The following is a 26,235-nucleotide window of genomic DNA, read 5'->3' as shown; positions in this document are numbered from 1 at the left end:
AGGAACAGAGATTTTTTAGCTTTTGGCCTATAGTATCTGATGTGAGTCAGTCTGTGATATTTTACTGGTAGGTAGGCTATTGTGCTGGGTGTGTTTGAATGGCTTTGAGTGTAAGCTAATGGTATTGAGGAGGTTTACTTTGCTGGGTAACAAAGGTTTATGTGGTAGAGATGTTCATAAAATGTAAGTAGGTAAAATATAATAAGAATAGGTATGAAGGAAGATAGAAGTAGGATTTTCCGTTGTGGAGAGGCAGATATGAATGACATTATGGCAGAGTTGTATATAGAGTAATGAAAGGATAAGTTAGTTGGATTACAAGGTGAGTCTTGGGTGTGGTGGTTCTGGCACTTTAAGGGGTGGGATGTTACGATTGGTGGTTATTGAAGGGGGTGTGATTTGGGTTAATAAATGTAGGAACTCTGGGGGCGGGTGAGAATTGGGGGAAGGGTAGGGGAGCGGAGTGAGCCCGCAGGGCGAACGGAGCGGGATAGAGCCAGTAAAGGAAGAGGACGCCGGGAACAATCAGTGAAGTGCTGACTGCTGAGGTAAGGTGAAGATGTGAATGGAGGAGAGTAAGTAGTAGTGAGAATAGAGGAGTGAGCAGGACTGGGATAACAAAGAAAAGACAGCAAAAAAGCAAGCGAAATGACGCTATGAGAGCCGGCAACTTTTAAAATGACAAAACGAGTTTAATAAAAGTTAACGCTTTCAGCGAAGATAGTACTCCACCTTCTTCAGACAAACAAGAGAAATTCATCACAAAAACATTTGTAAATAGTTACTAACAATCAAATAACCAATCCAGTAAAAGTGCATTTAAGCTACCTTTTTCCATGACAACCTTAAAGAAATATATGAATTAAATATCACTATAAAAAACTACCAGTCCGAATGGGACCTATGACAATACATTCCTGCTAGAACAACTAATATACACACAAACCAGTAAAAGTGATTAATATACATCACTATCAAATTATTTAAAGCCCAGTATGTTATTTGAGAAGTCAGTATTTATGATGTATCACTTAATGAATTTTTATTCATTTTATTTTGACTATACATTTATAATATTCTATACCATTTTTTGTAGATATACCTGATCAATTTAAATAATTGGATAGTGATGTATATTAATCACTTTTACTGGTTTGTGTGTATATTAGTTGTTCTAGCAGGAATGTATTGTCATAGGTCCCATTCGGACTGGTAGTTTTTTATAGTGATATTTAATTCATATATTTCTTTAAGGTTGTCATGGAAAAAGGTAGCTTAAATGCACTTTTACTGGATTGGTTATTTGATTGTTAGTAACTATTTACAAATGTTTTTTGTGATGAATTTCTCTTGTTTGTCTGAAGAAGGTGGAGTACTATCTTTGCTGAAAGCGTTAACTTTTATTAAACTCGTTTTGTTATTTTAAAAGTTGCCAGCTCTCATAGCGTCATTTCGCTTGCTTTTTTGCTGTTTTGTCTTGTGGTTTACCTAGTTTATAACAAAGAAAAGAAATAAGCAATGTGTATAATAAATTATATGTCAGAACAGTGAGATAGATTTACAAGACAAATACTAGGAGAAGGATACCATCTAGTGGAAAAGGATAGAAAATACTATTAGATTTTCCAAGAGTGTTGTAAGGTCTAGGAGTAGTGGAGGGTAACAGGAGTTAGTGACATAGATTAGACATGGGTAGTGTGATAAGGTTTAGGAGAAAGGATTAGTGTAGAGTGAGCTTGCTGGCTGACCTGGCTAGGGAGCAGTCCTCAGTTACATGGCATTATATAATTCAAGTATAGTATTAACTACAATAGTTATAACACATACTTTCTTGGTTCCTTGTGGGATAGAGGCCTAGGGAGAGGATTGGCTCTATTCTTTAGTTCAGGTAGAGACCAATAGTCTTAGCATAAGGTTTAGTCCTTGGCCTTCAGGCAGGGCAGATTCTCATTCCCTAGTTCAGGGCAAGCAGGGTGGAGAGCTGGGTAAATAAAGGGAGAGAGAAGACAAATAGTAGGTAAACAGAGTGTTAGTAGCAGGCCAATAAGCAGTTACACAATAAAAATATCAGATTAAGTGGCAGTACCAATAAACGGTCAGAATGGTAAGGATGTGGCTATTAAGTAAACTTATTTCCATATTTGAGTATAGTTAAATGCATTTACAAAATTCAGCACTGTAAAAAAAGTAGAATATAATCAATTCAAACACATATTAGGTTCATAGAAGACACACACATGGAATTCAGCTGGAGGTGTCCAGCTAGTTCCTCAGAATATTGAATAGCCCTCTGCTTGTTGACCTGACTTACCTAGCAAAAAAATAAGATTTCAGCAGTTATTTCAGGGAAATAAAACCTGGAGCCTATAGACCATGGAAGGTGAGAAAAAGAATCACAAGGCAGACGGTATAGATCCCACATAACATGTGCAATGCAACATGTAAAAGAGTGGCAGTCAAAATCCTAGATGTAAAATTCTGTATGCTGTACTCATTGGCCAGATCAGCAGCCAAAAGCCTGAAGCTGACAGAACTGCAGTAATTAATCCAGTACAAGATGGGGACATTTGTCACCATCTCCAAGTCTGATATCCATATAGCATCTCATCTGGGCTATATTCTTCAGATGGAATTAAAGTGTCTTGATGACAACTGACCTCTATTCCTTAAGTGTCAGCATACCATAAAGAGCAATGCACAGATCATGAATATGGGACAGGATTCCAGCTAATTCCCTTCAGAGGATATATGCAGAGACCGAAGACTACTCTTTCGCAAATGGCCAGTGGCACACACCACTGATTCAACCAGGCTGAGTTGAATTTTAAACTACTGTGAGTCATCTAGTCAAGGATCAAAGCGAAGCAGTGTTATAAGACTAAGAAATCTGGCACATTGTCTGCAGAAAACAAAAGACATAGTTGGATATCATCCACATATGACTTAATTATGCCTCCTAAAAATGATTTCCTACCGAGGCTTCATGTTGACAATAAATAAAACTTAGTCTTCACAATCGAGTGATTTGGATCATGACAAATTTGGGCAAGAAATCATGCAAAGTGGTAAGAGGCAAACATCTACAGTACCAGTACCAGTGCCAGATAACCTGCAATGAACTTTCAGCTGCTTACAAGGGATCAACAGTGTCAAAGGCAGTTGACAGATCAAGTAGGACAAGGATTGGATTTTTTACTATTGATCCCTTGCTGTCAAGAAGTTACTAAACACTATAATGAGGATTGTAGCCAATAAAGTTTGTGGATCTAAGTCCAGACTAACAAGAATCTGACAAGGAATGTTCTATCCCATCTGACTACAGCAGCAGCACAATTACTTTCTCAAGGTCTTTTCCAATTAAAGAAACGTTTGAGACAGGGCAATGATTCCCCAGCAATATGATGCATGAGTTTGTCCCGTCATTACAAATAATTCATGAGAAAGACATACATTTATAACATTACAAAAAAAGTTTATATCTTACAGGGATTCTCCTTAAGGATTCCGAGATGCTTATCTTTTCATCGTCCATCTGCACTCCAAACAGGACATACGCTGTTCCATCGACCTGCTTTCCATATAAGTATCTAAAACAAGATGTATGCATGTTAAACTCTGTGACTTACAACCACAGTAGAAAAATAGCCTGGTTGCTAGATTCCTTGATTAAGACATTTAATAACTACCTTCAACATTATTAATTCACATGTAGCTTGAGGTATCTACATTCAGAATGCTAGAAATATGTTACCAGTAAAAGATACTGATACAGAGGATTATAAATACATTATTAAATTCTGGATGTGGGTCTTGGCATCTCTATGGGACATGTGAGAGCCAAAGAGAGAGAGGCACAGAGAAAAACAAATACATGCACGAGTATACACACACACACACATACACACACACACACACACACACACACACACACACACACACACACACACACACACACACACACACACACACACACACACGCACGCACACACACACAAAGAGATGACTGATACATTCACCACCTGAACAAAGGAAGTGTTTTGGTGACTGCTGCAGTAACAGACATGATTAACACTATTAAACAGGACTCATGATATGTAGCCAAACAGCATTAAAATATAACGCATTCACACTAACCACACATTTCTAAGTAAAGGCAGGTGTGTCATCATTAGATCTGAGCCGCTTGTTGGCACCTGTGTGTGTGTGTGTGTGTGTGTGTGTGTGTGTGTGTGTGTGTGTGTGTGTGTGTGTGTGTGTGTGTGTGTGTGTGTGTGTGTGTGTGTGTGTGTGTGTGTGTGTGTGTGTTTGTTTGTGTGGAGGGAGGCTACCTGTCCTAAACTCACTGTTTATGTGAACCAACTCAGAGGAAATAATGACTTGGGTTAAGGGGTTTAGCCTCTAGGAGCTGTGTCCTGTATGATGTGAGCCATGCATTACTTCAAATGCTTGCATTAAATATAACTGGATGTCATAAATAGTCAAGCAGTAACTTTTGCTCCTTCCATGTTAGCACTCAGTGGGAACTCTTTGACTGATCAAAAATTATTTATTGTCAATACATGAAACTGGGAAATGTAGTTCGATGAGAAAATGTTACTAATGAGGAATTTTCACAATGAGACAAATGTTTCTCATAAACCAAAAAACAAGTAAAATACAAAAAAATCTCTTTTTTTATGCATTCAAACAGTTCTGTATGTCTTATGGGGATATGCTATGGATGTAACGTATACTAATAAAGGTTAAACAAAGAATGTTAGAATAATTAGGGTTACATGGCTGAAGGGCTGCTGACTGACATACCAGGAACAACTGTCGGGAGTGTAATATAAGATATATGGTGGACATTTAGAACTATACTTAATAACCTGCATTAGACCAGTTGGTATAATGCTTAAGGTTTTTCAACTCCCATGCACAAGGTGCAAGGTTCAATCCTGACCTCTGACCAATGCCTGTTTAGAGTTTGCATGTTCTCCTTGTCTCTATGGGATTCCTACCACCTTGAAAAAACATGCTGAGCGTTTCCATCTCAAACTCACCAATGCATGAAGATGTGGGCAGCAACACAGAGTCTAAGTGGTGCCTTATATGGGGAAGAGTTGTTAGGAACCAACCACATGGATCACAGACTGCATGCCATGACAGGGATTGCCACTCTACAATGTAAAATATGGCTTGAGGTGATTAGGTCATGTTGACTAATGCTGCCAAATGGGCATGGGTATTTGCTGGTGATAAGTGCGTTGAATATCTGGCCTATGCCAGGGACCCATGCTAATGGTGGAAGGTTGTTCATGCCTCTAGTGACCAGTGAGTGCCCACCATAAAGCCTATCAGTCCTCAGTCAATAAGCTACTGGCTGGATCCTCTCATATTGCCCAGCCTGGGTTACATGGGATAGCTCTACTGAATGAAAGCTGGATACAAAACCAATCAACTTAGAATTGGTACACTCAATGCAGGTTTCCATGGAAGTGGATGACATGATGGTAAGGAGGAGGCTGGACATCCAGTGTATCCAAGAGACAAGATGGAATGGCAGTGTAGCAAAGACACTTGGCATGAGATCCAGAATCTACTACTCCGGGGGAAGACAGGGTGTGAGAATTGTGTTGAGAGTGAGGCTTCAGAAGGCAGTGAGGGATGTTATCAGAATTAGTGACAGTCTTATGGCAATCAGACTCCAGTGTAATGATCGGGCAATATTCATAATATCAGCCTATGTCCCAAAGCAGGGTTGTGATAGTGAGGAAAAGAGTGCATTCAGACAGCAGTTGCAGGACCTACTAGATAAAGCAAGACAACGTGAATTTGTGTTGATAATGTGTGACTTGAATCCACATATCGGGACAGACTGAACAGGATATGAGAACTGCCTGGGTCCACATGGGTGGGGCAACAGGAATAAGGAAGGACAGACCATTCTAGACTTCTGTCTGGCAAGTGGCTTGATAGTAGCCAACACATGGTTCAGAAAGAGAGACAGTCACATGATCACATACAAGCGTGGCCACCATCTAATTCAGGTAGACTTCCTCCTAGTAAAAAAAGGGCATTGGGGTAGAATCAGTGATTGCAAAGTCATCTCCAGTGAACAGGATCACACTTAAAATATCTGTACAAGATAGACAAGCGGGTTTGGGTTTTAAAGTATTCTGTATAAGTAAAGCAGTTCAGACCCCTTATTTGTATAGTAAGGAAACAATGAGTGTTTGCAAACTGGATCATGTGTCTAGCCAGGTACATACCGAATGGAGCATTGTATTCATTTATTGGTCTAATGAGAGATGAATTGAGAGGTATGAGATATATCTTCTATGGAAATTAGTGACAACCTTGAAAATCATCTGAGCTACACAGAAGGATTTTATAATACTTGTGGATAAATGAAGATAAAAAAAAGCTCTAAACATGTGTCCAGGCCTCTGCTCACTGCGTCTGTTTGGGGAGGCGTACCTACCTTCTAGAAGATACCGGGTGCCATTTTGTTTAAAGCCTTGACAGAACGTCCAACCTCTGACACACAGCTTAGCTGCTTTCTTTCTAGCCACCAAAATGCAAAGTCATCCAAAACTCACAGTGAAGCGAATAAGACAGAGGACATTCATGTTCCAGTTTCCTGTGTTCAAAGGATTATTAAAACTTAAATTTTAGAGGAAAATCTAGAAAAAAGGGATTTTGTTTAACAAAGAACTAGTGATTGCAAGCATGAGGGTGTAATTGGAAAAATGGTAAGTGCTTTTATTACTTTCCTTCATTGATCAGAACTTAATCTTTAAGTCCGTCAGCTATCTTGCAAGATTAGTACAACTAGACTGTAAACTGTCTTGCTTTTTGAGTCATGAAAACCCAGTCCTATTTGACCTCCTATTTCTAGGACTTATTGGAAGGTTAGGCCTGTAAATTGTCATTGCCAGCTGATGGAATAAGTTACTGGGGCAGGTCCAAGTGCTTTTTTGGCAACATTTAAGACTAGTTTTGATGAGTGGATGAGTAGGCATACCTTTACACCAGGGTTATCATGTACTGCTCTGTCCAGTTTGGGAGATGGTAACAACTAAGTGCTTGTAAAGGGTGGCAAGAACCTTTAAAAGTGTATGTTCTTAGAGGTGTAGATGGCCAGGCATCATATGGTTCCCATGATCTCTTGCCTCAAATTGCTCCTATGTGCCTATGCATGTATTAAGGTGAGACAAGAAACTCTCAGTGAATGTGGCTGTTTTAATCTATAAGGTCCTCATGGGAAGGAGGTCTTGCAAACCTCCTCAAGTCATCAGCCAGTTGGAGTAAATCAACCTCTGACAAATCTCTGAAGAATAATAGTTTGTGATGGTTTTTTGGATACTTTCTAATGGTAAAAGCCATTGTGTGACAGTCAGAGCTAACTGGAGAATGTCTAATTATAGTTGCAGAGCACCGACGGACTATATTTGTGATTACTAAATGCAAGACATTAAAACTTGTAGTAGGGGAATGTCAAGCTGGTCTACTAAATTTGCACTAATTTCATGAGAGGAGTGGTGAGACAATATTTATTTGTACTAGTATAAACTGTCCAATTTATAGATGTATAATTCAACTCCCCAAGACAAATAATGCTGGTCTGATTATGAGGCAATCAAGCATTATTATTTATTTTATTTAACGTTTGTTTACCGGGAAAGTCCAACTTGGAACTAAGCCATTTTTCAGTGGAGGCCTTTGGAGAAATGCACCAGATGCATGTCTTTGAGATGTGGGAGGAAACCGGAGCACCCACAGGAAACCCACACGAATGCAGGGAGAACATGCAAACTTCGCACAGAAGGCACTCCAGCCGAGAATCAAACTGAAAAACCTCTTGCTGTGAGGCAACAACACTACCGCTGCACCACTGCGCCATCCAATTATTAGTTTTTAGGCATGCCTCATGGGTTGTGGTTGCTATGGTGGGGATTCTGTATTTGGCCACGGACAGGTGGGTGGTCTTCTTTATAGCTACTAGGTTGTAAAGGAGTTTGAGGGTCTTGGCATATAATTCTACGAATTATGGAATCAAGGAGAAGAATGGATCCACCATCACTAGTGACAGAAACATCCACCGTCACTAGTGACAGGAACATCCACCGTCACTAGTGACAGAAACATCCACCGTCACTAGTGACAGAAACATCCACCGTCACTAGTGACAGAAACATCCACCGTCACTAGTGACAGAAACATCCACCATCACTAGTGACAGAAACATCCTCCGTCACTAGTGACAGAAACATCCACCGTCACTAGTGACAGAAACATGCTCAATGGGGGATCCAAACAAGTGGTGAGACTTGAAATGGATACACCATCACTAGTGACAGAAACATGCTCAACGGGGGATCCAAACAAGTGGTGAGACTTGAAATGGATCCACCGTCACTAGTGACAGAAACATGCTCAATGGGGGATCCAAACAAGTGGTGAGACTTGAAATGGATCCACTGTCACTAGTGACAGAAACATGCTCAACGGGGGATCCAAACAAGTGGTGAGACTTGAAATGGATCCACCGTCACTAGTGACAGAAACATGCTCAATGGGGGATCCAAACAAGTGTGAGAGTTGAAATGGATCCACCGTCACTAGTGACAGAAACATGCTCAATGGGGGATCCAAACAAGTGGTGAGACTTGAAATGGATCCACCGTCACTAGTGACAGAAACATGCTCAATGGAGGATCCAAACAAGTGGTGAGAGTTGAAATGGATACACCGTCACTAGTGACAGAAACATGCTCAATGGGGGATCCAAACAAGTGTGAGAGTTGAAATGGATCCACCGTCACTAGTGACAGAAACATGCTCAATGGGGGATCCAAACAAGTGGTGAGACTTGAAATGGATCCACCGTCACTAGTGACAGAAACATGCTCAATGGGGGATCCAAACAAGTGTGAGAGTTGAAATGGATCCACCGTCACTAGTGACAGAAACATGCTCAATGGGGATCCAAACAAGTGGTGAGACTTGAAATGGATCCACCGTCACTAGTGACCGAAACATGCTCAATGGAGGATCCAAACAAGTGGTGAGACTTGAAATGGATCCACCATCACTAGTGACAGGAACATGCTCAATGGGGGATCCAAACAAGTGGTGAGACTTGAAATGGATCCACCATCACTAGTGACAGAAACATGCTCAATGGGGGATCCAAACAAGTGTGAGAGTTGAAATGGATCCACCGTCACTAGTGACAGAAACATGCTCAATGGAGGATCCAAACAAGTGGTGAGACTTGAAATGGATCCACTGTCACTAGTGACAGAAACATGCTCAATGGAGGATCCAAACAAGTGGTGAGACTTGAAATGGATCCACCATCACTAGTCACAGAAACATGCTCAATGGAGGATCCAAACAAGTGGTGAGAGTTGAAATGGATCCACCATCACTAGTGACAGAAACATGCTCAATGGGGGATCCAAACAAGTGGTGAGACTTGAAATGGATACACCATCACTAGTGACAGAAACATGCTCAATGGAGGATCCAAACAAGTGGTGAGACTTGAAATGGATCCACCATCACTAGTGACAGAAACATGCCCAATGGGGGATCCAAACAAGTGGTGAAACTTGAAATGGATCCACCGTCACTAGTGACAGAAACATGCTCAACGGGGGATCCAAACAAGTGGTGAGACTTGAAATGGATCCACCGTCACTAGTGACAGAAACATGCTTAATGGGGGATCCAAACAAGTGTGAGAGTTGAAATGGATCCACCGTCACTAGTGACAGAAACATGCTCAATGGGGGATCCAAACAAGTGGTGAGACTTGAAATGGATCCACCGTCACTAGTGACAGAAACATGCTCAATGGAGGATCCAAACAAGTGGTGAGAGTTGAAATGGATACACCGTCACTAGTGACAGAAACATGCTCAATGGGGGATCCAAACAAGTGTGAGAGTTGAAATGGATCCACCATCACTAGTGACAGAAACATGCTCAATGGGGGATCCAAACAAGTGGTGAGACTTGAAATGGATCCACCGTCACTAGTGACAGAAACATGCTCAATGGAGGATCCAAACAAGTGGTGAGACTTGAAATGGATCCACCATCACTAGTGACAGAAACATGCTCAATGGGGGATCCAAACAAGTGGTGAGAGTTGAAATGGATACACCGTCACTAGTGACAGAAACATGCTCAATGGGGGATTCAAACAAGTGGTGAGACTTGAAATGGATACACCATCACTAGTGACAGAAACATGCTCAATGGGGGATCCAAACAAGTGGTGAGACTTGAAATGGATACACCATCACTAGTGACAGAAACATGCTCAATGGAGGATCCAAACAAGTGGTGAGACTTGAAATGGATCCACCATCACTAGTGACAGAAACATGCTCAATGGGGGATCCAAACAAGTGGTGAGACTTGAAATGGATCCACCGCCACTAGTGACAGAAACATGCTCAATGGGGGATCCAAACAAGTGGTGAGAGTTGAAATGGATACACCGTCACTAGTGACAGAAACATGCTCAATGGGGGATCCAAACAAGTGGTGAGAGTTGAAATGGATCCACCGTCACTAGTGACAGAAACATGCTCAATGGAGGATCCAAACAAGTGGTGAGAGTTGAAATGGATCCACCATCACTAGTGACAGAAACGTGCTCAATGGAGGATCCAAACAAGTGGTGAGAGTTGAAATGGATACACCATCACTAGTGACAGAAACATGCTCAATGGACGATCCAAACAAGTGGTGAGACTTGAACCTTGGCATGGAAGCTGCGAAGTCACAGCATTGGGGCCATGTTTTGGTGATGATGCAGGGCAACATCTTAATAACTCTTCTAGCATTGAGTAGTACAATGTTTATACTGTCCTGATTTATTTTTGTAAAATGGAAGATGGAGGAGGGTTACTTTGTCTAAAACAGCTCTGTGTGTCTGATATTATATGATCATAACATAATAGACAGTTACTAGACTAATCGACATACAGCCTTTTTAAGCCTAGTCATTCATGCCCCAATTTTCCCATTTAACAATACCCAAGGACTAGAATGGCTTTGGTATATGCGTATGCCTTAGAGCATCTACAAGCTATCCCTGGCATAAGAGACACAGGCAGTAAGCCAGGGCTGAATTTGCAATTTCCCATCCATTGGTTCAAATCACATTTGAATAGCCTTAGGGAAGAGCTCTGATTCACATGACTGGAGATTCTGTTCCAGAGAAGGGGTAGTCTCTGTGAAACATACCTATCCCTTCAACATGCTTTATGTCACAAATGACATTTATATCCTTAAATCAGGTACTTCTAGTGCTGTTTGTTTTATGAATGTGTAGCAGAACCTTCAGGGCTGGATCAGAGACTGCCTTATAGGTTAGGCATGGATCGACCCTCAGTAGTCCTTAGGAGACCAAGTACAGGGATACAGCTTTGAAGTGATCCACATAGGACATGTTATTTACATCCTGTATTTTTTTAGTGAGGAACTTCTGTGGCTGCTCCAGCTGTTGTAAATGCCTGGTCAGGTACATGATGAAGGGTGCACTGAACTTGATTATGGGTCTAATTAGGGCCAAATATAATGGGACTATAATCTCCATAGATATGGATGCCTTGCCCTTAATTATCAGTTGTAGAAGGATTATCTCACCACCATGGACACATGGAGATCAAAGTTGAGCTTACAGTCAACGTGAGTTCTCAGGTCCCTAACTACTGAGTTTACTTTTAGGGAATGCTATCAGTGCTCTAAGTTTGCATGGGTGATTGTCTTCCCAAAGGGTATAAGTATGGATTTATTTTGCATTGAGTTTTGTGCCTTGGCTCTGGTACCAATTTTTTGTTTGTGTCAGACCTTCCTGAGGGTTTTTGACATCTTCGATGGATTTAGTGATTGTACTAAGGCTGCAGTCATCAACAAATTTTCTTAACCAAAAGCCCTCCACATTTGTCTTGACTTCAGAGAGGTATATTCTGAATAAGAGACATCACAGTACAGAGCCCTGTGGGACACCACTAATAGCAGGCCTGCTGGTGGAAGTGGATTGGCCCACTCTAACTTAATGTGTCATATGCTTAAGCCATTTAGCTATTCATCAGGTGGCACAGGGATTTATGGCTAAATTGTGAGTTTGTCTACAATACCTGAGTGATGTACTGTCTCAAATGCCTTTGTCAGGTTAAGTAGCCAGAATGCAGCATTTTGCCCTTGTCCATGGCGCTAGTGACCTTCTTGAAGAAGTCCATCAGTTTGGTAGGCATGACCTACCCTTAACAGAACTCTAACTGGGATGGGTCCAGTGCTGCAGCTTATGGATCTGGAGTGGGCCTGATAATAATCCCTCTTTGTATAGAGGGATGAGCATTGCATATTCTCTGAACTCCTCCCAGAATTTAAAGAACTTTACTCACTCATTAAAGATATACACATTAAAAATTCCACACACACACACACACATATGTGTGTGTGTATATATATATATATATATATATATATATATATATATATATATATATATATGGATCACCTTCAGATGCCCGAACGCCAAACCGACACACAAATCACCGACACCAAAAGACTGACAACAAAAAATACCGACAATGCAAAACACCGAATACCATTACACCAACACACTACACGTAAACAACACAGTACACTACATAACATATCCACTATCCCTAACCCAAACCTAACCCTAAGGTCCGACACTACCGCACACTTACCCTACCTGCACCCTAACCCTAACTCACTTACCCACCCCTAACCCCAAGATCCGACACTACCGCACACTCACCCTACCTGCACCCTAACCCTAACTCACTTAACCCACCCCTAAACCCACAGACCCTCACTATCGCACACACACCCTACCTGCACCCTAACCCTAACTCACTTAACCCACCCCTAAACCCACAGTCCCTCACTATCGCACACTTTCCTGTCCGCTCCCTAACACTAAATACCTCACTCTATCGCACACTTACCGAGTCCGTTGGGTTCTCACCTTGTCGGTCATCTGTGTTGTCGGTGTTTTTGACCCGTCGGATTCCGTGTCGGTGAAATGCGCTGTCGGGCATCTGAAGGTGACCCATATATATATATATATATATATATATATATATATATATATATATATATATATATATATATATATTTACTGATCTCCATAGACCTTTTTTAGACTCAGCCCAGAGTAATTCATGTCCAGCAGCCTCCGTCTTCTTATCTTCTCAATGCCCAAAGCAAAGCAAACAAAATCAGATTAACAACCTAGACTTCCAAGTAGTTAGTGAAAGGCTGAGACCAGATAATCCCTCTCTCCACCACATCCTTCCCTGATATAACTATTTTCTTGACTGCAGGCAATGTTAAATGGGGAGGTCATCTCCTACTACTATACAAATCTCACTTAAACGTGACCTCTACAAAACAATCCTTGTGCACATCAACACCTCAAACAAATTGGCTTCTTGCAGAAATTGCCTTACCCAGTACTACACATATCCAGTTAGCTATTACATACCTTCCTCCCAGTTTCTCTCTGTAGACATTTAAAGGCATCATTCAATCAATTTTATGCCACAACAATAACAAAAAAAATTTATATAATTATTCTAGGTGACTTTAATATCAGCATGTTAATGCCCAGTAATTCAGAGGTCTTAAACGACCTCACTGAACAACTGATATAACTAGTCAAGCAAACTGCCAGACCCAAACTTCTGAGCCAAAACACTTTCTCGTTCATTTCATCCTCTCCAGTAGTCCAAACACAGACTGTAACACTGCACTTCACTAATCCTCATTTAACAATCATTCTGCTATCGTCTCTCAATTTTATGGCCAGCCCCCAAATCAAAACCAGAATGTATCTCCTTCAGACAGGCAAACACTACCAATATTGAAGAACTTTCTTCAAGTCTCTCTCCTCTCTAGCCCAATGACTGGACCCTCCCCCCATTATAGACCACAGATCCTAAAAAAGCAGCTGAACTCCTTATATGCACTCCCTTCAACCTACAAGACACACACTTTCCCATAATCTCTAGACTTTTTAACCACAAACCCAAAAAGTAGCTGACCAATATGTTAAAACACCTCCTCAAACTCTGGGATGAATTCTAGCATTCCTGGAAATCTCTCTGAAATACACCCTATGAAAATTTTGAAAGAAGTCAATAAACTCACAGGATGTAACCTGCCTCCCAATTCTACAAGTTCTTTTAGGTTGTCTGCAGATGAATTCCATGGTTTACTATTGCAAGTTCAATATTACCTGTATCAAATGTGGTAATATTGACTTCACAACAAACACACAATACCAAGAGCCCAAAACATCAGAAAAAATGAATCTTGAAAGTCCTGACTACTCTGGACCCAGAAACAAGATCTAACATGGGTCCTAAAGACAAGGCAAGTCCAGGTATTTGTCATACTGTGTTTTCAGCATTGTGTCTTTCACTGTTGCAAAGTTACCAGTATTAGATTTGGTGCAGATAATGTTGCACTTGTGATAATAAACAGATTTCCACAGGCACTTTAACTACCTCCCCAAATCTGCTGAAAACACCTCCACAAATGCTCTGTTATACCACCCATAATATCTTCTTCTGTTTTATTTTCTGTAAATGTTACCCAAAGATATTATCCCTTTAATGGAACAAATACATCTAGAAAGTTCCCTGAATAAAGACAGCCTACATCCACGGTTCATATACCACTGTCGTGACTTCATTGTTGCAGCCCTAAAACACATCTTTAATCATTGCTTTACTATTTACACCATGCTTAATATATAATATCTGCCAGAGTAAAACCACTGCTCAGACAAAAGTAACTCAAACTTCCATCACACTTTCATCCTGTTTTCAACATTTCACCTCTGAGCAAAATCTTGGAGAAAAACATCTACCTTCAGCTCACAGAATACATTACCAAACCCCGCCTCCTCTCATAAAAAAGCATGGCTGTTGGTCAGGAAGGAATGTGCCACAGCCATCTGGTCTTTGACTGAAGAAGTTTTCATGTCAAAAGACACAGACATGTTCTCTAGTACAATTTTTCTGGCCCTCACTAGAGCCTTTAACTTAAGTCAATTACTCCTCTCTTATCATCTCCCTTTCATTGCCGGACATCATGCCTGATGCTGCCCTTTTGGTTCCAAAGCTGTCCGACTAATCGCCATTTCTCAGTGAACTATGACTCCTGTACCTCTCCCTCCTCTCCACTACTCAAAGGTGTACCTAAGAATGTAGTCTTGCCCCCCTTCTGTCCTGTATATACATCAATAAACTTTCCCTTGAACATCCTTCTATACACAGATGGCATGGTCTTCTGTGCAGATGTCATGGTCCTCTATTCAGATGGCATGGTCCTCTATGCAGGTGCCATGGTCCTCTATGGCATGCTCCTCTATGCAGATGGCATAGTCCTCTGTGCAGATGGCATGGTCCTCTATGGCATGTTCCTCTGTGCAGATGGCATGGTCCTCTATGGCTTGGTCCATAATGCAGATGACTTGGTCCTCTGTGCAGATGGCATGGTCCTCCATGGCATGGTCCTCTATGCAGATGACTTGGTCCTCTGTGCAGATGGCATGGTCTTCTGTGCTGATAGCATGGTCCTGTATGGCATGATCCTCTGTACAGATGGCATGGTCCTGTATGGCATGGTCCTCTGTGCAAATGGTATGTTCCTGTATGGCATGGTCCTCTATGCAGATGCCATGGTTCTCTGTGCAGATGACATGGTCCTCTGTGTAGATGGCATGGTCCTCTATGCAGATGACTTGGTCCTCTGTGCAGATGGCATGGTCTTCTATGGCATAGTCTTCTATGCAGTTAAATGGCCATATGGCCTAATGGATAAGACGTCTGACTTCAGATCAGAAGATTGCAGGTTCAAGTCCTGCCACGGTCGTTATGTTGGGAGGGTGGCCTAATGGTTAAGGTGTTTGCCTTACAAACACAAAGTGCAGGGTTTGGTTAGGCTTACAATGGCTCGCAAGGGCAGTTAGCCTAGTACTAACCTATGAACCTATACTATGAACCTATACTTGGTCCTCTGTGCAGATGGCATGGTCTTCTGTGCAGATGGCATGGTCCTGTATGGCATGGTCCTCTGTGCAGAGTGCATGGTCCTGTATGGCATGGTCCTCTGTGCAGATGGTATGGTCCTGTATGGCATGGTCCTCTGTGCAGATTATATAGTTCTGTATGGCATGGTCCTCTATGCAGATGCCATGGTCCTCTGTGCAGATGACATGGTCCTCTGTGTAGATGGCATGGTCCTCTGTGCAGATGGCATGGTCCTCTATGCAGATGCCATGGTCCTCAGTGCAGATTATATGGTCCCCTGTGCAGATGGCATGGTCCTCTATGCAAATGGCATGGTCCTCTATGCAAATGGCATGGTTCTCTGTGCAGATGGCATGGTCCTCTATGCAATTGATATGGTTGCCTGTGCAGATGACATGGTCCTCTATGATGATAGCATGGTCCTCTGTGCAAATTATATGGTCCCCTATGGCATGGTCCTCTATGCAGATGACATGGTCCTCTACTGCTTCAACCCCTTCCTAACTACCTTACTTTAAGATATACGATCTGATTTCAATTGCCAAGTCCCACACTCTAAGCTAAATATCTCTGACCATGCATTGTTTTGGGCCAAAACTGTTGGAAGTCCCTCCTACATAAAATGAAAGACTTCTCCTCTTATTCCAAACTTCATTCTCTACTAAAATCACATTTAGTTAATCAAGCAGAATGCACTTGTTACCCCTCAGGCCACATCAGTTAAGTCTGTAACTCTTCCCCACTCTAACTCAGCCACTAAGATCATTTGTTTTTTTCACATTTCTAATTTACTTTATTTTAGTTTGTCGTGTGTTTTCAAAGTTTGTACACAATGTTCATATTGTAAATTGTAACACCGGATTTGATTTGTATCCAAAGCATTGCACTGCCACTGTACTGTTTCATTGTTGATTATGTATTATACAAATTCAAATAAATAAATGATTTTATTTAGTGTGATTTCGAGTTTGAAAATTTCAGTCTGTGGGTCTTTGGTAATCTGTCTGTAGGTGACAAGGTCTCTGGCAAATATGGCTACACCACCACAATTTCCATTCGGTCTGAAGGTGTGGTACTTATTAAACTTTGGTGTGGATGGAGGCTTTTTGGGCCTGTAAATGAGATTTAAGTGATTAGACATATCATATCTTCTAAATGCAGGAATATCTCAAAGTCAGACATATTGCTATTTAGACTTTAGGTATTGAGCAGAGCCATCTTAATGTGGCCCTATTTTGATACAGATACATTTCCTATAGTGGAAAGCTTAAGTTTCCCTAGAGATGGTCTATAGGGCAACAAAGAAATTAACCAGTATGTGCAAGCCTTTGAAAGAGAGGTGCAGGCCATGTATCACAAAGATGGCATATACTGGATGCCCATAGAATTATACCATTTTTTTTACGCACTGGTCAAAGCCAGTCATCTTCTTTGTGTACCTGTGCAGTATTGGAGTGTTACCTGCAAGTGTGACATGCACAGAGGGTTTTGCTATGTCTCTGTACATCTCCCTTAGGGTTTTCCATCTGAAGTCGTTCACCTCCACATACTTAACTACCACATTGGAGCTATATTTGTTTGATGCAAGGGTGCTAAGATCTCTTGGGAAATCTGAGACCCTGGCACCTGAAAAATAATTCACTTTCACTCTGTCTTTGTCCAATCTGCTGACTGGGTAATTTATGTATCTTACTATGGGGGGTTGTTTGTGGAGTAGTCTGATGTACTGGAATTGAGACACTTAGTCTTAGTATAACTCTTTGTCAAAGGTGATCTATTATGTGCTGCTATGCTTGTTTTTGATTTTTGCAAAGCTGTAATCCTTATGAGGCTTAGATAAGGATTTCCTTATAGCATTAGTATATGATAGTATTTAAATATGTGTTAGGGTTGGGTGCATAGCATGTAATGTGTTATTACAGGATTGGGTGCATAGTGTGTGGTGTGTTAGTGCGATGCTCACAGTCTGTCTATTTTGTGAGAATGTGGCCTCTCTATCTCTTAATTACTCACGTGTCACAGACTTATTTATTCATGTTTAGTTAGAGCTCATTATTTGTGAATGTGATGTAGCTGCTACACTGCTTTAGGTTACCTAATAGTATGAGGTTGTCAGTGGGGAAACAAGTAAGCGGACCATCCATATTGTTCAATGTGAGGTAAAAATTGATTCACATGTAGTTGCAAATTTTATATGCAATAGAGATTTACAGTCAGTTGAGATAGTTATTATTAAGGGGAGGTTAGTGCAGTTACTTTTGTGTGAATGTCTATTGAAATAAATACATAACTTGGTTACATATGCGCCTGTAATAGCACAGCCTGGAAGCCTTGCTTAACCGTAGTGTTGAGCCTTTTTAAAGAGGCTGTCAGCTAAGTTGTGCAATAAGGTGCCACTAGGGTTTGCTGGGAGCTACTTTTGAGGTTCTAGATATGTGGCTCTCTGTGTTAACCTGCTATGCGATAGCTTGCTGCACCTGTCTGTAACAAAAGTCTAATTATTTGTGCAATTTGGTTGAGCTGGGTTATATTAGGCACAGTTACAGGTGAAATTGCCTTCTCTGTGCAATATAAATTAAACAGGGAAAATGAAAGAGCCAAAGAAAAGCAGCTAAAGCTCTAACCAATAGTGTTTATCTTTCCTAAAGGAATTATCCACAGAGTTACAAGAACTAACCACTGCAAGCACTAGATGATTCACAATCTTGGCCAAAACTGGCTGTTTGCTGTAAGTATAAATAGTAATTAAAAACATCAAATAAATGCTGCAATGCTAATTAACCCATTTAGAAGCACAGAATATACTTGAAGAGTCTGTAAATAATGAAAGTAATCCAGGAGGTATCTTGAACCTTCAGTACAGACAGAACACAGTAAAATGCAAAAATGACAGAACCCACTCAAAACTGATATAAACAGCTAGGCAAAGCACAGAAACACAGCTGTACAAACAGCAAAATACCATCAACTGACAGCTCTAACTTCAGATTCAGAAAAAGCACAGTAGAATGTTAAAAACATGACAGGGACTACTCAAAACCTATTTTTAATGGCTAACAAACTATAAATGCAGTAGAATAAGTAAAATTTACTGGATGCAAAATATTGTCAAAGTGTCTCTTTGTTTTTAAACTTAGAACAAAAGTTCTAGAAAATGAAATCCAGCACAGTAGGAGCTGATCACCCTCCAATGCCCTCAGCATTAGCTGTTATTCATAAGGTGTAATGGGTGTTAAGCAGGGCGGCTCGTGCTATCGGACTGTGGGACTGCAGCCCTCCCAGGAAAAAGAAGAAAACGTGTAGTTGACATTTTACATTTACATTTCATTTTGCCATAAAAAAAGTTCATTTTATTTCACGTTTTCTAACAGACCAGGAACTTGAACTGTGCATGCTCGTCGAGGTCCGGATTTTTTTTTATTTTTTAACAACATAGTAGCATCTAGTTTCTGACTGCTGTAAAAGGCAGTCCAGATTAAAAAAAAAAGCATCAGCCTAATGCCCAGAAGTCTAAGCGGTTTAACCGCACCGTAAATTAGAAGGGGGTTCGAACTGCCACTTCCGCAGGCACGTACGTGACGTGGATGGCTGGATTGCTACTGATTGGTTCTCGCTCTCTTCTCAAAAAAGAGAGCCAGAAACAATCAGTAGCACTAGCACAGTAGTACTGTACTTGTGTTGTTCAAGAGGTTGGGACCGTTGGATTCAGTGGCGTTGTCGTTGGTGGTAAAAGGTTTTTTTTTTTTGTCTTGGGTGGCTAAGGGCTTGCACTAACTGCAGTGAGAGAGCAGAGAGGAAGACGAGATACATAAACTAACTGAGGTAGGTGCTGGTCTGCTGGAATCGGCTCTGTACCCTTTTTTTTTTTTTTTGCTGCAACTCAAACTATTATACACTTGCTGCTGTAAATAACAAATGGTGACCTGAAACAAAACGAAGCACACGAATACCAATTCCAGAATGAAAAACGGCCACACAGTGAAGTCCAAAGATAACTCACTTGATTATTATTAATCAAGTGAGTTATCTTCTCTTTCAGACTTCATGTGGCCGTTTTTCCATCCGGAATTGGTATTCCTGTGCTTTGTTTTGTTTTAGGTAGAAAAAGCTATATTGACAAGCAACTGAGGTTTTGTTTTTTATGTGCATATAAGGGTTGTGAAATCAGCAGCTCTTGTCAACTTGGCCACAGAGCTGTCCTTCTGCGAGAAAAGGCAGATGTTTGTGCACATATTACATCTAAAGAGCATCTCTTTTTGTTGCATCTGCTTATCTCAGTGTTTAATGTAGAGCATTTATAGTGTGCTGTGTAACTCACGAGTGGAGATAAGTCCAAGTCTGATGAGACTGAGCCATTTGCTGCAAGGCTACAGCTAACAGAGCACATATACCTCATGTGTTAGCTATGTGGGGTATGGTTGAATTATAACACTGTTTTATGCTTTCAGGTGCAAGAACATTAAGCATAGGCGGCATACAAAACCAAACAGAGAGCTGTGTTGCAGATGGCTTGCATACTGAAGGTGGACTGTGTCTCAGCAGATCTAGGTCTCACGCTTTATGTTTGCACAAAGGACAGATAATGCTACTGCTGCTGGACACAGTGCTCGAGTGGGGTTCCAGGGCTACAGATCTGCAGCCTGCCCTAGATCAATACTTTTCTTTTGTTACTAATTGTGGGGGTCACAATGCTGGCAGCCAGACCTAGGTGCCTGGTAAGACTGAGACTGAAAGTCAGGTATTATCCAACAGATAGGCCATCATGTGGGCACTATATCCTTTGATACTGATGACCACTGAATTTAATTATAGAAATCTCTGCTGCTGGTCTTCTGCAGGCGTCTGCACAATCTGTATCAGCAGTTCTTATGTCTGATGTTTAAGACATATACTTTAGCTTGTTTCTTTTGTTGTACCACTTTTTTCCATTTAATTAAATCTAACTGGCTGATCAGCACTGAGCTCAGCATTTTCCTCTGTTAATGTATTGTCGTAAATGATTACTGAATGGCATATGAATGTTTAACTGTGCTGTCAGTTGCTCTTGTAAGGTTGTTTTCTCTAGTTTGGGTGTGTGTTAAATAGTATCACAGGAGGCTACTACGCTAATGCCCCTGGGGCCCTTACAAGCTTAGCCAAGTGTTTATCCCCAAAAAGAAACCTCAGTCAGTACTTGTCGCCACTGTCAATAAGGGATACTGGTGGAAGTTGGAAAGCAAAATGTACATGACTGTTAACTTAAGTGACATAACATAAATCATTAAAGACAGAAGTTAGAAAGTAATGACAGACATTGGAGTTTCAGACTTCATATACCCTTCAGAAAATTCATGCTAATGCAAAACCTGTTATTTTATCACCTTTCTAAGTTTGTAAGAAGAGCAATATTTAAAAATTGTTCCTATTTTTGGTCCTTTGTCCCACTTTTATACATGGTTTTGTCCAGATTTTTTGTTCTAAAAGGTTGAGAGGTATGCTGCAAGATGTATATTGTTGACTCTTATCTGACCTAGGCTAAACTCCGCTCTCATACGTAACCTTAAATAAATGCGCACAAGCCTGAGAGATGTTTTATGCTGGCTAATGCAGCTTGAAATACACAGAAGGTGTAACTGGGCTAGGTATACATACAAACATACAGCGTATGTGTGCAATGAAAGTAAATGTATGGTAATGTGGATTTTATTTTACTCCTTTTACGTTAGCAGAGATGTTTGTTATCTCAGTATACTGTTATGTATGTTATTGTTATGTATCTATATCTTTGTTAGCTGGATCCTTTCTCCCCGGGCCTCATTGAAAAGGGGTTTTATTGCTCAGTCGGATTTTCCTAGTAATCAAATGCAAAAAATACATTTCCATATAGCAACTACCTACACTATATGTTGTCACAGCTTACTCATGTCTTGGAGAGGAATACAAATGCTAAACAGACCATGGACAGGGTACATGGCAGCGCTAGGTTGAAATCTTAAAACTGTCCAATGGAAAGGAAGGGCAAACTACAATGTGTGGCAAACCATGCTATACTGTAAGTAGGCAATATTAGACAGAGAATAGTTGGAGTTTTTTGAGTCTGTCCATATAGGACAAGTGCTTAAGGCCTAGGATCCTCTTTGTGAGGTACTTTTGCAGCCTCTCTAGTTGTTTCATGTACCCTATCTTCTGCCTGCTCCTTTTGCACTGCCTTCTCAGTTCTGCAAGAAACAGCTTCTTCATTAAGGATGATTGTAAACTGTTTTATTGATGCTTAACCCCATCTGTACTGGTTAGCACTGAATATTAAGATAGTCCCAGTAATGCTGGCATAACAAGGAATATGTGTCCATTTTAGATGATGTTGGACCAATTAAGTGATATCATCTTGAAAGTCATCCACAGCATTTGTATGACAGTGAGGCGAGATTAGGTTGGTTTGGACATGTGCTGAGGAGGGTTGCTGAGTATATTGGGAAAAGGATGCTAAGGATGAAGCTGCCAGGTAACAGGAAAAGAGGAAGGCCTAAGATAAGGTTTATGGATGTGGTGAGAGAGGACATGCAGGTGGTTGGTGTGACAGAGCAAGATGCAGGGGACAGGAAAAATTGGAAACTTATCCGCTGTGGCATCTGCTAATGGGAACAGCCGAAAGAGAGGACTAGAAGCACTTATTTGGAACCAGGTGGGGTCATGTGAATAGTATTTGCTTGGGAAACTTTAAAACTGTCCCTTTAGAGCCTCCATGAAAAAAAGTGTGTGGGGGGGGGATCCAGTATGACCTGATGTGTTCCAAACCAGATAAAACAGCTTCTCATCAGGTGCAGCTGCAGAAACCGAGTACAAAGTACTGTTTGCAGCATACCACAGATGTAAGTCTTCAAACCAACCTGCATATACATGTAACAATGTGTGCTGTGTAGAGTATTTAGCATGTGCCATAGTGACTTGAGCATTTATTTCATGTAAATTAGTAAGCATGTCCAACATTGATCCCATGGCACCATAGCCCCACCCCTTTTAGTTGACCACACCCCTTCCCATTGGCCCCACCCATTCAGCTGTCTCCTGCAGCCCCCCTTTGATTTGAGTGATCAGCCACCACTGGTGTTAAGTGATATTAATATATTTACTTTTTAATTTATTTATTCACATTTGTTTACCAGGATGGTCTGACTGGGCAGTGGCCATTTTCAATGGAGGCCTAGGGAGAAAAGCTCTACATTAAGTCCTATAATACAAACTACAACATGCATGAGCAATGAAGAAGTAGGGCTTGATAACACGCACCTTACATAGTAGATTAAACATGATACATAGTGCAATAAACATGAGCAGGAGCTGTGAAGTACTACTTAGATTAATCCCACTGCAGAGCATATCATATGTGAGATAGGCATAGTCAGGAAGGGACAAATGTGAAATGGTTAAATAATGGTTAAAAGTACATATTTGGCTTACTTGATACTACTTATGTAGGACAGATATAATTATGGTAATACTGACAGGGGGAGTATATTATTCTAGGTGGGGGTAGAGTAATAGCAGGGCCGAGGATAACAGATATAGAATAGATGGGGTTAAGTAGTACTCGGAAGGAAAGTAGATTAATCTAGCTGGGGGGGGGAGCAAGAGCAAAACCAAGTTTCCATTAAATGGTGCTTTGGATTCCATTTAAAGAAATTAAGTGTCATGTCTGGCCCTAGAGGGAGAGGGATATTATTACACACTTTGGAGTCCTGGTACAAGAAAAGTGAATGACTTGAATGTGGGTTTCTATTTGGTATGTATTAAAGGAGAATATTGTCCAGGTATGGGCATTTCTCAGGACTGTGGATACGTGTATGTGCGATGCTCAGTTGGGAGTGAGACAAGGAATTAGGGAGTTCTAACCCATGGAGTTTTAAAGCTAAGTAATGATAGTCTATATTAGGCAGGTTAGCTAAAAATTTAGCTATTTTGTAAAAGCAATGCTAAAGTAACTTTGATGTGGAAGCTTGAAAATTAAGAAGAATGGGGACTCTGTAGATAAAGGTTCAGAGTAGCTATGCTGTGCCAATGTATACTTCAGTATCTTCAGTCAAATAAGCCTTAATCCTGTAGAGGATGCTGAGTTGTTGATGAGTTTTTTGACTGCTTCTTTTACATGAAGATCAAATGTCATGTTTTCATCTAGTATTATTCCTGACAGCTTGGAGTGTGAAACTGTTTCAGTTGTGGTTATTGGAAGAGGTTAAGATGAAGTTGGATTTGTTCTGATAATATGATTCTGGAGTGGAGAGGAATAGCTTGGATCTTTAAGGTCCAAACTGAGTTGAGATTTTTTGAGCCTCTCCTTTACAGGGAGGTGGAATTCCTAAGAAAAGTGTTGTACCATATCAATGGTTTTAACGTCACAAATGAGTATTTATGGTGTCATTGGGTAGTTCATTAATGAAAATATAAAATAGGAGCAGGCCTAGGATGGAGCCTTGGTGGATGCCTACAAATATAAGAAGAAAGGTGGAGATGTTGGTGATCCATTTGACTGCTTATCGTTGGTCAAATAAATAACTAAAGAATCATGAGAAGAATGCTCTGCTAGTCCAAAGGATGGAATCATGAGAAGAATGTTCTGCTAGTCCAAAGGATGGAATCATGAGAAGAATGTTCTGCTAGTCCAAAGGATGGAATCATGAGAAGAATGTTCTGCTAGTCCAAAGGATGGAATCATGAGAAGAAGGTTCTGCTAGTCCAAAGGATGGAATCATGTGAAGAATATGTTCTGCTAGTCCAAAGGATGGAATCATGAGAAGAATGCTCTGCTAGTCCAAAGGATGGAATCATGAGAAGAATGTTCTGCTAGTCCAAATGATCGAATCATGAGAAGAACGTTCTGCTAGTCCAAAGGATGGAATCATGAGAAGAGTGTTCTGCTAGTCCAAAGGATGGAATCATGAGAAGAATGTTCTGCTAATCCAAAGGATGGAATCATGAGAAGAATATGTTCTGCTAGTCCAAAGGATGGAATCATGAGATGAATGTTCTGCTAGTCCAAAGGATGGAATCATGAGGAGAATGTTCTGCTAGTCCAAAGGATGGAATCATGAGAATAATGTTCTGCTAGTCCAAAGGATGGAATCATGAGAAGAATGTTCTGCTAGGCTAAAGGATGGAAACATGAGAAGAATGTTCTGCTAGTCCAAAGGATGGAATCATGAGAAGAATGTTCTGCTAGTCCAAAGGATGGAATCATGAGAAGGATGTTCTCCTAGTCCAAAGGATGGAATCATGAGAAGAATGTTCTGCTAGTCCAAATGATGGAATCATGAGAAGAATGTTCTGCTAGTCTAAAGGATGGAAACATGAGAAGAATGTTCTGCTAGTCCAAAGGATGGAATCATGAGAAGAATGTTCTGCTAGTCCAAAGGATGGAATCATGAGAAGAATGTTCTGCTAGTCCAAAGGATGGAATCATGAGAAGAATGTTCTGCTAGTCCAAAGGATGGAATCATGAGAAGAATGTACTGCTAGTCCAAAGGATGGAATCATCAGAAGAGTGTTCTGCTATTCCAAAGGATGGAATCATGCAAATAATATGTTCTGCTAGTCCAAAGGATGGAATCATTAGAAGAATGTTCTGCTAGTCCAAAGGATGGAATAATGAGAAGAATGTCCTGCTAGTCCAAAGGATGGAATCATGAGAAGAATGTTCTGCTCGTCCAAAGGATGGAATCATGAGAAGAATATGTTCTGTTTGTCCAAAGGATGGAATTATGGGAAGAATATGTTCTGCTAATCCAAAGGATGGAATCATGAGAAGAATGTTTTGCTAGTCCAAAGGATGGAATCATGAGAAGAATATGTTTTGCTAGTCCAAAGGATGGAATCATGAGAAGAATGTTCTGCTAGTCCAAAGGATGGAATCATGAAAATAATGTTCTGCTAGTCTAAAGGATGGAAACATGAGAAGAATGTTCTGCTAGTCCAAAGGATGGAATCATGAGAAGAATGTTCTGCTAGTCCAAAGGATGGAATCATGAGAAGAATGTTCTGCTAGTCCAAAGGATGGAATCATGAGAAGAATGTTCTGCTGGTCCAAAGGATGGAATCATGAGAAGAATGTTCTGCTAGTCCAAAGGATGGAATCATCAGAAGAGTGTTCTGCTATTCCAAAGGATGGAATCATGCAAAGAATATGTTC

The 26,235-nt window shown here is 40.7% G+C and overlaps 1 protein-coding gene across 1 annotated transcript in view; it reads right to left on the bottom strand.

Moving 5' to 3' along the window:
* Positions 1 to 26,235, bottom strand: part of LOC122810818 (complement C3-like) — a 1,708,896-nt gene that overhangs the window by 1,333,014 nt on the left and 349,647 nt on the right. The window contains exon 8 of the mRNA XM_044082377.1: positions 3,485 to 3,587. Within this exon, the coding sequence (XP_043938312.1) occupies positions 3,485 to 3,587 (103 nt within the window). The remainder of the gene's footprint in view (positions 1 to 3,484; positions 3,588 to 26,235) is intronic.

This window comes from Protopterus annectens, chromosome 9.part0, assembly GCF_019279795.1.
Source record: "Protopterus annectens isolate FY-2018-M chromosome 9.part0, PAN1.0, whole genome shotgun sequence".
In the NCBI taxonomy this organism is placed as follows: Eukaryota; Metazoa; Chordata; order Ceratodontiformes; family Protopteridae; genus Protopterus; species Protopterus annectens.
Note: the sequence above shows the minus strand (reverse complement) of the source record. Positions and strands in the feature narration are given on the sequence as shown.